The sequence below is a fragment of the Aythya ferina genome (genome assembly GCF_964211825.1).
Source record: "Aythya ferina genome assembly, chromosome: 3".
NCBI lineage: Eukaryota > Metazoa > Chordata > Aves > Anseriformes > Anatidae > Aythya > Aythya ferina.
Genome location: NC_140298.1, coordinates 75,746,756 through 75,760,774, shown reverse-complemented (window position 1 = coordinate 75,760,774; position 14,019 = coordinate 75,746,756). Strand labels below are relative to the sequence as shown.

At 44.6% G+C, this 14,019-nt stretch overlaps 1 protein-coding gene across 6 annotated transcripts in view; it reads left to right on the top strand.

The window, feature by feature from the left end:
- Nucleotides 1–14,019, top strand: part of CEP85L (centrosomal protein 85L) — a 151,675-nt gene that overhangs the window by 78,002 nt on the left and 59,654 nt on the right. For 4 of the 6 annotated variants that reach the window (XM_084512327.1, XM_084512326.1, XM_084512328.1 and 1 more), the window contains one exon: nucleotides 6,822–7,591. In XM_084512327.1, coding sequence (XP_084368453.1) covers nucleotides 6,896–7,591 — 696 coding nt within the window. In that variant the 5' untranslated portion in view covers nucleotides 6,822–6,895. The remainder of the gene's footprint in view (nucleotides 1–6,821; nucleotides 7,592–14,019) is intronic. The other 2 variants (XM_084512330.1, XM_084512329.1) reach the window with 1 other exon arrangement.

Below are 14,019 nucleotides of genomic sequence, written 5' to 3'. Positions count from 1 at the left end.
CCTGGCTAACACATTTCCCCTGCAGCTTTATGATTTATGCGGCCCTTTGTTAAAGCTGTCCTTGCAGCACAGGTGTGATACCTCACTTGGTTTTGGAGTAGCAGCATGACGCTTCTGTACAGTGCTTCTCTCCTTTACATTCAAATGTTAAATCATCTTCTGGACGTAGGGATCACGTAGGTGGGCTTTTTGACCCAGATCTGGCTCAAAAAGGTAATGCATTTTTTTGAAGATGGCTGGCTGCTGGAGTTGTGGACTCCTCTGCATGTGTGTATCTAGGGCATGTTAAAGCTTCCGTCCTACTATAGGAGATCCCGGGATTTTTCCTGTACAGCACATATCTGTTTGCCTTTCCTTTGTTGATTTGTTTGTGAGGTTTACCTTTGTTTTATCCTGCTAAATTCTTTCTGTTGCATTGGTTTGGTACGGTCTCTCTGAAGTCAACCGCTACAAAACACAAACAAGTTTTTGTTAAGATTAATTTGAGGAAATGCACTGAAAGTTTTTATTATTTGAGACCTCTGATGATTCATTATTGCCAACAGAGGGCTTAGGCAATTTTACAAGCAGGATGGCAATCGTTTCACCTGGTGTTGTCTTACACCAAGTAATCATATACCGCAAGGGAATGTGTATTAATTTTTAATGAGGGGCGGTTTGGATGACAGGTTGTTCTACCAAGTGTCTTTTAACTCCTTTGGGAACTTTAACCTCAAACCTTACTGCAACAGGACATAGGAGAAAATAAACAGTTCCTGCTGTGCACGCCTCTCTTAAGCTAAAAACCACTAAGCCAAAATGTATGACCTTCCAAATCTCCATCTTGTGCTTCTTTTTGGCACTGGTTCTGGTTTGATTACTGATGTGCAAGTCTGTGGGAAGGTATTCAGGTTGCCTCTCTGTCAGCTAGTGACAAAAATGATGAAATTAGGGAATTTGGCTCTTGAAATGGCCACTGGAAACTCAGAGGCTGATTTGTGGTACTGAAATGAGGTTATATGAATATGCTGTTGTTCTCTGTGGCCCGTTGTATCATTTAATTGCTTGTCCTTGCTGCTGCAATCTTAACAGCTTCGCTGAGGGTTTGCCAGGACTACGTCTCGGGAGGTGAGGTGGAAACCTGCCGTGGTATACACGGGTGACTTCTCACATATGGGACAGCATTTTTCAAATAAACCAAAGCTGGAGAGGGTCCGCGTTGTCCTGTTGGTCAAAGAGCAGGCTCCACACAGTATTTGAGTACCCTAACTACTACAATTGAATGTACTTTTAGGGTAAAAAGCGAAGTAACTTTTACAGAGCCGGTTCCTTTTCCATGCTGTGACCTGGGGAGAGGCATGTAAATGTGAACGAGGCCGGGTGACCTTTTCTGTGGTATGCCGAAAACAGGCCTTACCTGGTATATGGAAGTAGTGAAGTGTGAATAAAAAATTCTCATTACAAGTAAATAATTTTCTTCTGCTCAGTGACAAGGTGTAATTTCGGTTTGCTCAGGACAATCGGTTACTGTGTTCAGTTTCGTTAACTAACGTTGGAACATCCTTGTCTCCCGCTCGCCTGCTTTCAAACCGTGTGAAAGGTGAGAGTGTCACCCTCGCTTCTCCCACACAGTGGGATCCTCACTATCTTACCTTCCCTGCTGCTTGCCAAGGGGGTTATGGAAACAGTGAGATGTGGCAAATGGAAACAAGGTAAGTCTTTATTTGAAGAGGAGGAGAGTAGTGAAGATACACCAAATGACCAGTCCATGAGGAGTTAGGTGGGACGTGTTAGGCAAGTTTCTGCTGAAGTATTTTACGTACGTAGTTAATGTTCCCGTTGTTTGTAAGGATGTCAGAGAAGCTATTTACTGTTTGCTGGAACTTGGTGTTACCTCTCTGTTTCCTTCCGAGGGCAAGTGTGCGTACTGCCCTTGTACGTCTGCAAACAGCTTCTGTGCTCCTGCCCGTGCTGCTTCCTGCTCTCTGCTGAAAAGGCTTTAAACTCCTCTTGCACGATTTTTTTGTTTTCTCTAGGTTGTAGGAGGCCTGTAAGGGTGGCCTCTGAGTTCTCTCTGCAATAACTTGCTCAGGGTAGTGGCTTTGCTAGTGTTTCATCACACGTCTTTGATGATGCTGTTTGAAGGGAAGTAATAAAAGCAACAAAATTGCTTCAGTTTTTGAAAATCCTGTCTCAGCTGCAGCCCGTTAAGTTTGTTTTTGTAGTTTTCAGGCTTGTACTGTTCATTCTGTTAGTGAACTGTGTAGATATTAAATTACTTTAACTTTTAACGCTTTCTAGCACTTTTTAGGTGCAATTGCATTTTTTGGTATGTGACACAGTGGATTACAGGAAATAATACAGGAATTGGTTTATTCGGAGTGGAAGAACTGGCCCTGAGAAGTTCAATGCACTTCTGTAAGACAGAAGCGTTATCCCAGTACAGTAACTGGTGATGCTGGAAGCCAGCAAATTTGCGTGTTTTTTTTTTTTTTTTTTTTTTTTTTTTTTCAAATATGTGGGAAAAAAAAATCATTATGTGAACTTGCCTCTGAACTCCATGTGACTGCTTTTGCTTTGAAGGCATGACTGTGACACAGGCAACTTGGTTTACTGACAATGTTTTAATATGTTAAATACTAAAATACTGTTTGGTATTAAAGTAATACTAATTTAAAATACTAGCATTTTATTAGATGCAGTTAATACTTCAAGAATATTTTGCCAGTAATATGTTTTTTCTTTATTGTTTTGGTTTAGTTTCTTGTTATTTGTTTATCTGTGAGGGTTTCACTCTCCACACAGAGCTGTTCCAGGTCGGAGCAGCGCTCCCCAGCCTGCAGTGTTTCCGTTTCTGATCTGCTTTTCTGTGAAGCCTACTCGTGTTTGTTTATTCTCTGGAAGAGGCTTGTTTTCAGAGACTTCCTCCATTCATTCAGCTCCTATTTCAAGTTTACTATGTCAAAACAGGAGTGGAGCTTGTGAGGACAGCAGTGAGGATTTCTACACAGGAAAATAAAAAAGAAACAACCCAAAGCCAACCAACCAAGCAAACCAAACCGTCCTGTGACTGGTTCCTGCACACTTTGGCTCGCAGAGTGCGATGAGTTGGTCTCCACAGCGCTTTTGGTTAGGGCTGGCCACCTGCCTGTTGGTTTTGGGATCCCTCCGTTGGCTCCTGATGACCTCCACAGGCTGCATCCAGGCAGTCCCGTTTGTGAGTAGGTGGGTGGGGAATGCAGTGCAGCATCCATCTTGCTGTCACGGCACCTCATCCTGCAGCCTTGGCTTTACTTTCTGACCATCGCCTGAGAGAGCTGAGATGCTTCAGGCATGGCTGAAAGCAGCTGTCCCGCAGCAGGCTGGCAGGAGCAGCCACTGCTGGCAGGGTGTGAGGAGCGCCGGCACGCTCGGAGCCGTGGGCTGGGCCCGCGGGGTTGGGCTGCACAGCTGGAGGCTCCTCTGGAAGAGCTCAGATTCCAGTCAAGGGATATAACAATGGTCCGGCTTCCCTCGGTTGTCTCCTGATCAATTAATGAGAATAATTCAGCTTATTTTGCTGGTTTGGGGTACTCTGTGTCAGTGTTGTGGGGGGGGGAGCGGGAAGGAAGAGAAGGTCATCTGTTTTTAATACCGGCGTTTTCTCCGTGGTCAGGGCTTTCTAATTATAGCCTGGATAAAATAGCAAATATCACATTTCAAAGTCCTTCACGCAGGGAAGGTCTCTGTTTTTAGCAGTGTTATGTACACATGCATCCCCATAACATAAGCATCATAAACATTTGGGGTTTGATTGGTATTGGGCTGTTGTACTAGCCTGTCGTTCCGCTGTTTGGTAACGTTTTGGGAGCAGTGAAGAAACTGTTAGATACAGAAGTGTGAGCTGTGGATGGGGCTTCTTGAAGCACTCATTTCATTTTGCAGCTAGAGAAGTTGTTCAGGTTGCAGCGAGCCTTCCCGGCCTCTCGTGCGTTGGGAGCGGCCACTGGGCAGCAGATGAGGATGTGAAGTAGCCGAGTAACAGATGAGGATGTGAGTAGCTGAGTGAGGCCTGAGAAGTGGCCTCAGGGGGTTTCTTCTGGTAAACGCAGTTGGCGCTAGGGATTTAAGAACAGCACAGGGACACGTAAATAAGGAGGAGGAGTTCATTAGCTCTGTGTCAGATGGTTTCTTCTCCCCCTTCTGCAGAAGAAAGTCCCTGCTGTGCTCTCTCCCATTTAAATGAAATTTCTGTGATCAGGTTTGTAGTAAAACCAAAATCAGGTCCGGTTCATCATTTTCTGTGCCAGGTGTGCAGTAATAATGTAGGTCAGAAGTGTAACGCAAGGTAGTGGTAAGGCCATATGAAATGCTCTTCGTTCTTTTTATTCCGTCTTCTGCTGTTATGCGATAGAAATCTTGTAACATGTTTTAAAAACACATTTTTTCCTAAATCTCTCATTTCTGTGTTCTGGGAAGCATTTTAACAGCTGTTCCAATGTGATGCCAGTTTGGTAGGTGCTCTAGGGAGCTTTGTGGTGGGCAAAAGAAAAGAAGAGATCGGGATAATTGAAAAGCAAGATTTGACATGTAATCCTGATGCTGTTCAGAGGAAAACCTGTAGAAATTTGCTCTATTTTTTTCTCCTATATCCAAAAGTTTTCTTTAATGAAAAGAATGTTAAACACTGACAGACTCTAGAGATGTACGGGTCATGTTTAAGAGTGTTTGCAGCCTTCAAATAAAGCCCGTCTCAGTGAGATGAAAGCTGTTTAAGTCATGCTGAGAAGAGAGCACTGGTTTATTCTGAACTTCAGGCATTTGCTTATGCGTGACTGTTTGCATGAAGTCCTCTTTGTCAGGGTTCGGCCAGGTGGAGCTTCTTGTTCCCGTTACGTCCCTCTGTCAGGATAACCCAGCGCTGGCACAGGCTGCCCAGATGACCTCCAGAGGTGCCTTCCAACCGCAGCCATTTGTTCCCAGTTACCTTCTAAGCTTCACCCTGCTTTTGGGTTCTCTCATTTCCAGCGTAATTTCCGAATTTCATGCCCTTTGTGCTGCGGGGAGGTATTTCAGGGAGCAGACTGGCTCTCTTTCCAGCTGAGCCTGCAGCCGAGGCAGACTGAAGCAATATGCTCCGAGAAGAAGTGTGAATCTTCTCATATGTTTCAGTGAGCGCTAATGGGAAGACTAATTAGGGCAACTTGAAGCCAGATTTGCCATGTTTCAATTTGAAACAAATTATCAGATCTATCTGGATCTATCAGATGGTGTATGCCAAGCTTAGGGCCGCTTGAAGAGTTAATCAGAAGTGAGGAAAAGAAGTTTAGGCCTAGCTTGGGACTCCGTTTTTCCTTGCTCTACTCCAAATACAATTTGCCACTTGTGAATAGTGTGAGTGCCTGCTGGTGCCCAAGAGAGGGCAGGAAGGCAGAGGTGAGAGAAGGAGCTGCTTATTATGCTGTGGGGTTTTTGTGGGATGAGGAGTGTGGCTGTGTTATTTTGTGTTGTGCTGCAAGTGGGGAAGTCTGGTCCCAAACAAGGAGGAGCAGGCGAGCTGGGGGTAAGGATAACTTGATTTTATAGCACAGAAAAAGAAGCACTGCCCTTCCTGAAATCTGTCGCACCATTGGAAGCTCGTTCCCTGTTCCTGTCTGTGATGTGGTTTGGTGCATCAAGTATATCCTCAGAAAGTGTGCCCAATTAGCTAGTAATGTGTTGTGGCCTCCACCAAATCATACCAACCTGCTGTAGCCATCAAACCGAGTGTGCTAGCTGTACTTCTAGAGCAATTGGTTGGTGTTTTTTTTTTTTTCTTTTTTAATTGCACTACCCTTATGCCAGCTGACAGGTCCCAAAGAAGTAAGTTCTGCCTAGGTTAGGCTGAGAGAAATAACTAGAGCGTATCTGTTGTGCTCTGGGTCAAAAAGGACCCCCAAAGGATCACGTAATCAGAGCACATTTGTTCTCTGGGTCTGCTCTAAACCTAACGAGCGACAAGAGCTTGGTCGAGGTCCAGCCCTGTGACCCGGTGGGAGCTGATCCTCTCTGAGCGGATTAGGTGCCTATTTCTGGTTGCCCACAGCCCGAGGTGATGCTGAGCGCGTGGTGCTGGGGCTGTGGGAGGCCTCGGGCAGTCCTCAGTGACCTCCCTGTGCCTTGCTCAGCTTTGCTCTTCTGTCCCCTCCTCAATATCACCTCTCTGATTCCTCTGTCCTTGGTATTTCGGCTTGGGATAGATTGCATAAATTATGGTATGTTGTATGGGCCTGTAAATAACAACATCTGAAAGGACTCAATTTTTTGCAGATTTTTTTTAAAGCCAATCACCTGGGGAAATGAAATTTGAAAAAAGCAAAATCCAAAAGGGATGAATAGTGCTGTCTGAGAGGCTGTCACTAAGCTGGCTTGCCTCCAGCACTTCCATTTTGCAAAGTGCATTTCGTGAGTTGTTTCTCCTCAAAGAAGGAGAAGAGGGGCAATGGAAGAGGAGCCAGACCCGGGGCTCCTGAGCTGGGATACCTGTACCATTTGTGGCATAAAAGCTACTTATGGCTGTGTGGGGAGGGGGAGAAATCCTACCTGCAGCTTCCTGCTGCCCACAGCCTGGTAGCTGTGTCTGGAGCTATCCCCATAGTACAGCTCTCTTTTTGTAATGACAGCACCTGGAAAAAGTAAATTAGCTCTCATATTAATAGGTTTCCATTGTCATGATCTAGAGTGGTTCAGAAGGCCCTTTTTTGTCCAGAAACCCATTTCCTTTTATGTTTGCATGTCACCAGGATTTTGATGTCTTGCTATCTCGGTGCTGATGTTAGTATGAGTTTTGTATTGTACTGACGTGCCGAAATCTTTCTCCCCAGATCATTCAACGTCAAGTGGTACGTCCTCGTTTAAGCCCAGCCGATCACTGGTTTCCATTCCCACTGCCCATGTGATGCCGTCTAATGCCAGCTCTTCACTTTCCAAACACAGGGAAGCTTTCACATCCGACGGCTCCAAATGGAGTACAAGCTTTGTCCGGTCGGGAGGAGGCAGAAATCCCAATGTCCTGGACAATTCTCTTGACATGAAGGGTGCAAGACCGGTAAGGAAATGGTCCTCCTTGTCCAAGCTCAGCTCACCAAACGCCTTCAGCCAGGACGGTAGCAGTCACTCAGTGGACTCCAGGACTAGCAGCGACAAAGCCGTGTCACCGCAATTAAGGACCAATGGGCCGACTTGTTTGCATGATAGCATGGAGCTCTTACAAATCGAGGATAAGGAGCTGGGGAAAAAGCGCTCTTCTCTGCTGGACTGCAAATACAAATTTGAAACGTGCAGCAAAGACGACTTCGTTTCAGATTCCTCGAGCAGGAGACATGCCTTAGACTTGACCGCCTACAGTGCCTTACCCGAGAGCCAGCCCGTGGCTGCCGGCTGTGAAGCTTTCGGGCAGAGATACGCCACCCTGGGGCAGCAGGCTGTGAGCGGAGCCCCCATCCAGCCGGCCGTCAGGACTCAGATGTGGCTGAAAGAGCAGCTGCGGGCAAACCCCCTGGACTGCAGGGCTGCCGAGGAGCCCTACGGGCTGGCTGCATGGCATGTGCAGCCGCTGGAGGATTTGAGGCCAGGGGGCGAACAGCCTGTGCAGGTAAGGCCAAAGCTTGGTGTCTGCTGCCATCGTGTGGCATCAGGCGCCGCTGCTGAGGAGCAGAGTCGGGCTGTTGCCAATAAAACAGGAAAGGGAACAAGTCCCCCTACCCAGGTGGTGGTGGTGGTTTTAAACTTCGGATGGAGTTGCTGCTGCTCTTTTCTCAGTGTTATTTGGCTGCCAGTAATTTTATTCCAACATCTGTTTACAGTTTCGTTTAATTCGACATGCCTGTCCACATGAGACTAGCATCTCATTCTCAGTCTGGATACAGTAAGAGGTTTATCAAATGATATTTTTAATAGCTCTTAAAGAGAGCTTTTGGTTGCAGCATAGCGGGGAAAGTGTGAATGTCTATTTTGATCTGAATTGGTTTGCAGAGGCTGCATCTGCACACATAGCAGTAAGACTGATATCTGCATACCACAAGAACAAATACTCAGTATCACTATGCCCAGGACTTAAAAACTGAATTCTGCTTGATATTACTGCTTTTTTTAACTAATTAGCGGACTACTATTATTGGCTCTAATCTGGTTTATTTAAATAATACATAGTTTCTTACGTGTCGTATTTGAGGACTTTTTATATGGAAAACATCGAGCATGTGATTTTCAAGAGGCAGATACAACTTTCTAACGTGATTCACAATCTTTGTTTTTACCTCTTCACCTACTGGGAAAAGATAGCTCGTGAAGTACGTCAGCATTTGCAATATAAATGTTCAAGTTTACTTACGTTGGTAAAGTTGTCTTGCCATAAAAATCCCAAACAGATTAGAATAGATAATGTTTCCTGAAAGGATATTGTCTGAGTGGGGGTAACTTAACTGTGTGTGAAAATGCTTGTTTCCTCCAGTCTGCAGATATATTAGGCCATTTTCAAACAGTTGCACTCAAATTTTGTTTCTTCCTCTGCATTGGAGGAAAGACTGACAAATTCAGAGGTTCTCAGGGTTCAGTTGTGCTCTTAATGGTGACCTGGATTATTATTAACTTAAAAAGTTGAAGGTAATTTATATTAATTCTTAGGGGTTCCTCTGACAAAATGACATTGTTCCAGGTTCGTCTTACAGGTGCTTCGTCACTCCAGCAGTGCCGAAATACAGCGTTTCCTTTTTGTGTGCAGGCAGAGCTGCATGTTTGGAACAGATGAAGTCCTGTATGCGTATAACATGTATATATCATTGTGGTTATGACTGCAAAACTCTCTACACAGTTAAAAGGCACACAGGAATTGATGCTGAGCCGTGCTCTGAGGGCAGAGCCAATAGGGGGAGCACGAACATCATTTATCTTTTTGGCTGCTTTCATGAAACGGTGCGGCAGCTTGGCAGGTTTTTGAGCTTGTAACGCTTCAGGTTGAAGTTTCACCTAAAAGTGTTTGTCTTGCTCCTGTTACTTTCATATCCGGATTTTGTATGCGGATCAGTCTGTGTCACGGGATCCAGACAGAGTCCTTGCGTCCTCAGCTGGGCTGTCAGCTCCTGGTCAGCCCTTAAAGCTGACCTTAAAGCTCCTTGAAGCTTTTCTCTGCTTTTCCCTCTCCCAGTTGCAAGGGGGGAGCACAGGGAGCAGGATGGTACTGATGGGCAGGGAGGAGCTCTGTGGCTCTGACACGCACTTTGCTGGGATGGTTTGGGGTTGTGGTGATGGGCCTTGAAACGTGGCCGGTCAGATTCCCTCAGGGGAGAGGATGGGGTTGTCAGTAGGACCCCATGAAACAGAAAAATAAAGCGTGGGCAAGAGCTGGAGCCTTTGGGCTCCTCCAGGTGTCCTCTGCTGCTACCCGCCACCTTTCTGCCTGGAGCTTACAGCCCTAACCAGGAGGGAGGACAGAAGAGGTGAGGAAAGGAGAATGTTGTTTTGACACAATATTATTATTATTTTTAAAGATACCTCATCATAATTATAATAATTTTCCAAAGATATTTTGTAGTATTTAGTAATTTTCTTTTCAAAACTATGCAGTCTGTGCACACCTGGGAACCGAGATGGTATTATTTCTGAGAAAATAAATAAACTTACCATCCTAAGTGAAATATATACCTAGGAAAGAGCGAGAACAGAAGGCATAAGAGTTTTTTTTTTTTTTTTTTTTTTTACCCCCCAGAGGAAGCTGGTGAATTAAAATAGCACCACAAAATCCTCAATAAAATTCTTCTGTTTTTCTTTTCCTGTTAGTGGGTAATATTTGTGGTATTTCACTGTTTGTAGGTAAGCATGTATGCTGATGGAAATGTGTTTTTTAGAGGACTGAAAAAAAAAGGCGTTTATCGTAATCCTGCTTTAAAACTGTCATTACCACGAACAGAAAACAAAATGAACTTTGCTTTAAACGATGAACGTAGAGCAGCTCTGTGTGTGTCTTTTATGTAGGCTGGTAGAGGTAGGGAATGTAGAGAACAACTGGCACTAGGAAAGTAAGGTCAGACTACAGCTAACTCCTGAGTTCATTTTGAGGACTGATCACTCAGGAATAGCTACCGGACTTAAAAATAAATAAATCTGTTTGTAGGCTGCTTTATTATGCTCATAACAGACTAGTAGAGACCTTCTACCCTGCTAAATTCTGAATTAGAGTTTATGTTAGAAAATAAGATTTCTTTTACGATGAGCTTAAATTCAAAATGTATTACAGCCCTTAAAAGCTGTTCCAGGATCACTGACTGTCAGAATTAAAACTCTTCACTTCCTTTAGAGGCTGGATGTGGCTGAACCCACCATCTACCTGTTGGTTTCCTATCAGGCTTTGCTCCCCGAATTAGAAAGCCTCTCATGTGCCGTTCCCTTCCAGTTGTAAACCAAATGTAAAGCATTTACTCTCCTGAGATCCTCCTTCAAGGCAGGCTGTGATTTACAGCAGTAGAAGAGATGGTGTAGATCTGCAAACCTCAGGGAGGGTGCATTGTTAATCTGTGGTGTGACGTGTGCGGGTTTCTGGAGGAAATCTTCAAGAAGGATCTGGTCTGTGCTTGTTGCCAAACATCACGGAGTTATGTAAGAAAGCTCTTCTCTCCAGGCCATGTGCACTGTTCAATGCAAACATTTCGAAGATGAGCATTCTCCCATTCTCCTACACACTTCCAAGGAACAGATTTTAATGGCACTTCAGAAAAACAAACAAACAAACAAAAAAACTTCCACGCAGAATTTCTATTTCACCATAAATTTCACCATAAATGTCATTACTTTCAATGTACAGCTGATCTTTTAGTCTTTCAGCAGACATGACCATTCTAATACTTTATAAAAATGTTATTTAAAAGCCCAAGGTAAATAATGGTTAGGAATAGGTTAAAGAGACAAAATGCTTATAATGCACGACGGGTTCCCATTTATTGAGCTGGGAGGACGTACAAATCTGGCTGCATGAAGGCCATATGTGTGCATAGAAATGCATTTCTTAAAGCCCCTCTCCTGTGGGAGATGATACAGTAAGAAAGGCTTCAGAAGGTTTCAGAAGCTTTCTGTCTGTTTATTGACTCTGTTCGTGTTGTGGGCCTGATAGGATGAACCTGGTTTTGTTCCAGTTCATGGGGCATCTGGATGGTTTCCTCATGGTGAGCTAACTTGTGTCAGAATATAGCAGAGAGAATAGATGGAAATGGCTTAAGTGCATCTTTTTCTTTAATGCATCTGGTTTCCTGTTTCTTCTTTAACGAGGAAAACACTGCCTTGTTTATACCACACATATATATATATATATATATATATATATAAAACAGTTAGTGCGAATTAAATGTTAATGCAGTGAGAAATTAAGAGATGCTGCAACAGTTGCAATGGTCATTTCGAAACAGAAGTAAACCACGTGTAAAGATTGGCAAACACGACGTAAAACTTTAATTGGAAGAAAAAGTTACAGCATGCTTCAAATAACATTGTTGCCACAGAAAATTTTATTCTTAAATCTGAACTCGAAAGTAGTTCTTCGTATGATCCTGACAGGTCAGAAGACTGGAAAAAAATTAACATCGTTTTTCCCATGTCACGTTTCCATGAAACCGTACTTATAAGCAAGATACAGCTTTATAATGTGAAAAATTACCACCTATAGTTAACAGGATTAATTCAGTACTGTGAGCTTTTGTGTTGTTTCTTTTGCAGTGAAGTTGGCTGTAGTCTGACAACTGGGCTCCCACTCCTAGTGAACGTGTGGGCTCAGGCTAAGTGCTGGCAGATGATGGAAAACCACGCTTGGACCGTGCCTGATTGCAAAAAGAGGCTTTGGCGTTGGTTAGCTGGTAACTCTGCCAGTTCTGTGCGTCATCTCAGGCAAATGTTTCCACATTTGTGTAAGATTCTGTAATTTTCATCGTTGGCTGGGAGAAGCTTGGGGTAGCTACACGCTAATAGCAGAGTTTCTTACAGGCTTTGTGTGTGATTTTTGAGTTGGAAATAAGTGGTAGGTGGAGTTGGTAGACTCATCTCTGTCCTTTTATTTAAAAGGAATCTGTGATTATTATTTTTTCAATGCTAACCCATTTAATTCATTCGAGCTGTTCAGTTGTCACAGTGGTTTCCCTAAGATAAGGAAAATTTTGCATGTACAGAAGAACATCCATGAAATAAGCCATGTGTGATCCCAAGGAGTGTACCAGTGAATTGCCATTTTGCAGGGAAAACCATTTCTACTCTTCCTTAGATGAGAGTGGGCTTCATAACAATTCCTGTGGATTGGTTATGTTTTGTGCCATCTCTTATCAGTGTCAAGCACCAGTAGAAATCCTTCTAAACAATACGCAACAACAGAACTGTTAAAACATATATCCCATGTATATAACTCCATAGATGTTTTTTTTAAAGCAGAATATTTCAAGATAACCAAAATAAATGATAAAGTGGTTACAGTGATAGAGCTGTGCAAAGTTTTCTGCTCTAAATACAAACAGGAATTGATATTATTGTATCAACATAAAAAAGCTGTAGATGCATAGCTTACAGAAGCTATTTTAGATGTTTATTGCACATACTTCAAAGCACACGAGCGAAAAAACTTGATTTTGCCTGTCTGTGTGGCCCCACACCCTGGTGCCCATGCGCTGGAGGACACAGAGCAGTGTGGAAGCCTGTTCGTGGTGGGACCTGCGTGAACTTCACGTTTCCCTCAGCACGTTGTCTTTTCCTTTGGAAAGTCTCTTCACAGATCCAACTCAGATGGGTCTGCTGCAGGTTGCTGTTGGTTCAGCTTCAGCAGCAGTTGTCTGGAAACCCCGAGCGTGGCCACGAGTAGATCAGCTCCGTCACACCGTGAGTGCTTGCGGGAGGTGCTGGGTCAGCAGCGTACCTGCTGAACCCAGGGTGCTCTGCTGGCAGCAGGCAGCTGGAAACTGGCTGTTCCCCCATCCCATGGGCAGCATCTGTGTGTTTTGACTGCTAACAAACATGTGTATGGCGTTAAATGGACTGCACAATACACGTCTGGTGGTACACCTGGTTCCCAATGCGTGCTTGGGAAAGAGATGCTAACGGTAGGCTGCTTGGCCCCAGTGTAGTGTCTGTTATCTACTTCTGGCCACCCTCTCTCCCTGCATGTCTTGGGTGTGTAGAGCTACCTTCTGGGCAAACTATGCCAGTAGCAGCGAGCTCCCGTTGGTCACTGCCCTTCCCAGGGACCGTGAGCAAAGCAGAGCATCCCACGAAGGTCCCGTGAGGAGCTCACCTTGCAGCTTGGGCGAGGACGAGCAATGGGTTGCTCTGGCAGGTAACGAGGTGTGTCCAATGCAGCCCAAGGGCTCCCGCACTGCACCCTTGCCCTGCACACGAGAGGTAAATCCGACCTGTTGGGGACGTAGCACGCTCGCCGTTGTGTGGGTGCACAGAGTGCTAACCTGCACAGCGGTGTTCAAGGCTTCCTGAGTGTGGGTCTGACAACCTGTGCTAGCATCCCTTCTCTTCTGTTTTAGCAGCTGCTTCTTTTGATACTGCTGCATAACACAAATGGCTTCTGGCTTGTAAGGTGTTGCTGTGAACCATGGGTGTCAAAAAAGAGGTCCCTGGTCATTATGCTTTCATATTTGAACTTATCTAAACCCCAGCTGCTGCAGGCTGCAGTTCATGGCCATTCTTCTTCCATCTGCAGCATCCCTGCTTTTGCTCTCCACAGGAAATTTGATGCGTGCTGTCAACCCCGTGTAGGTGTTTCGTTCTGCCTTCCTGTCATGTTTCTGGTGAAGTACACATTCTGTGGAAACCCCATTTTAAAAATCTGATTTCCGCTTTCCCCTTTGCGGAAATTCTGTGCCTTGAAGGCTGCTGATCGTTTGCAGACCTTTAAGTGCAGGTCAGCTGTAGGAGCGAGGAAACTGGAATAGCTGCTTGTGCACGCTTGGATTTCTTCCTCTACTCGGCAGGGCTCTAGATGCCTTCTTTAGTCAATGGCAGGACATAATTTTGTGTAACTTTAGGTTCACTTTCTGATGAAAT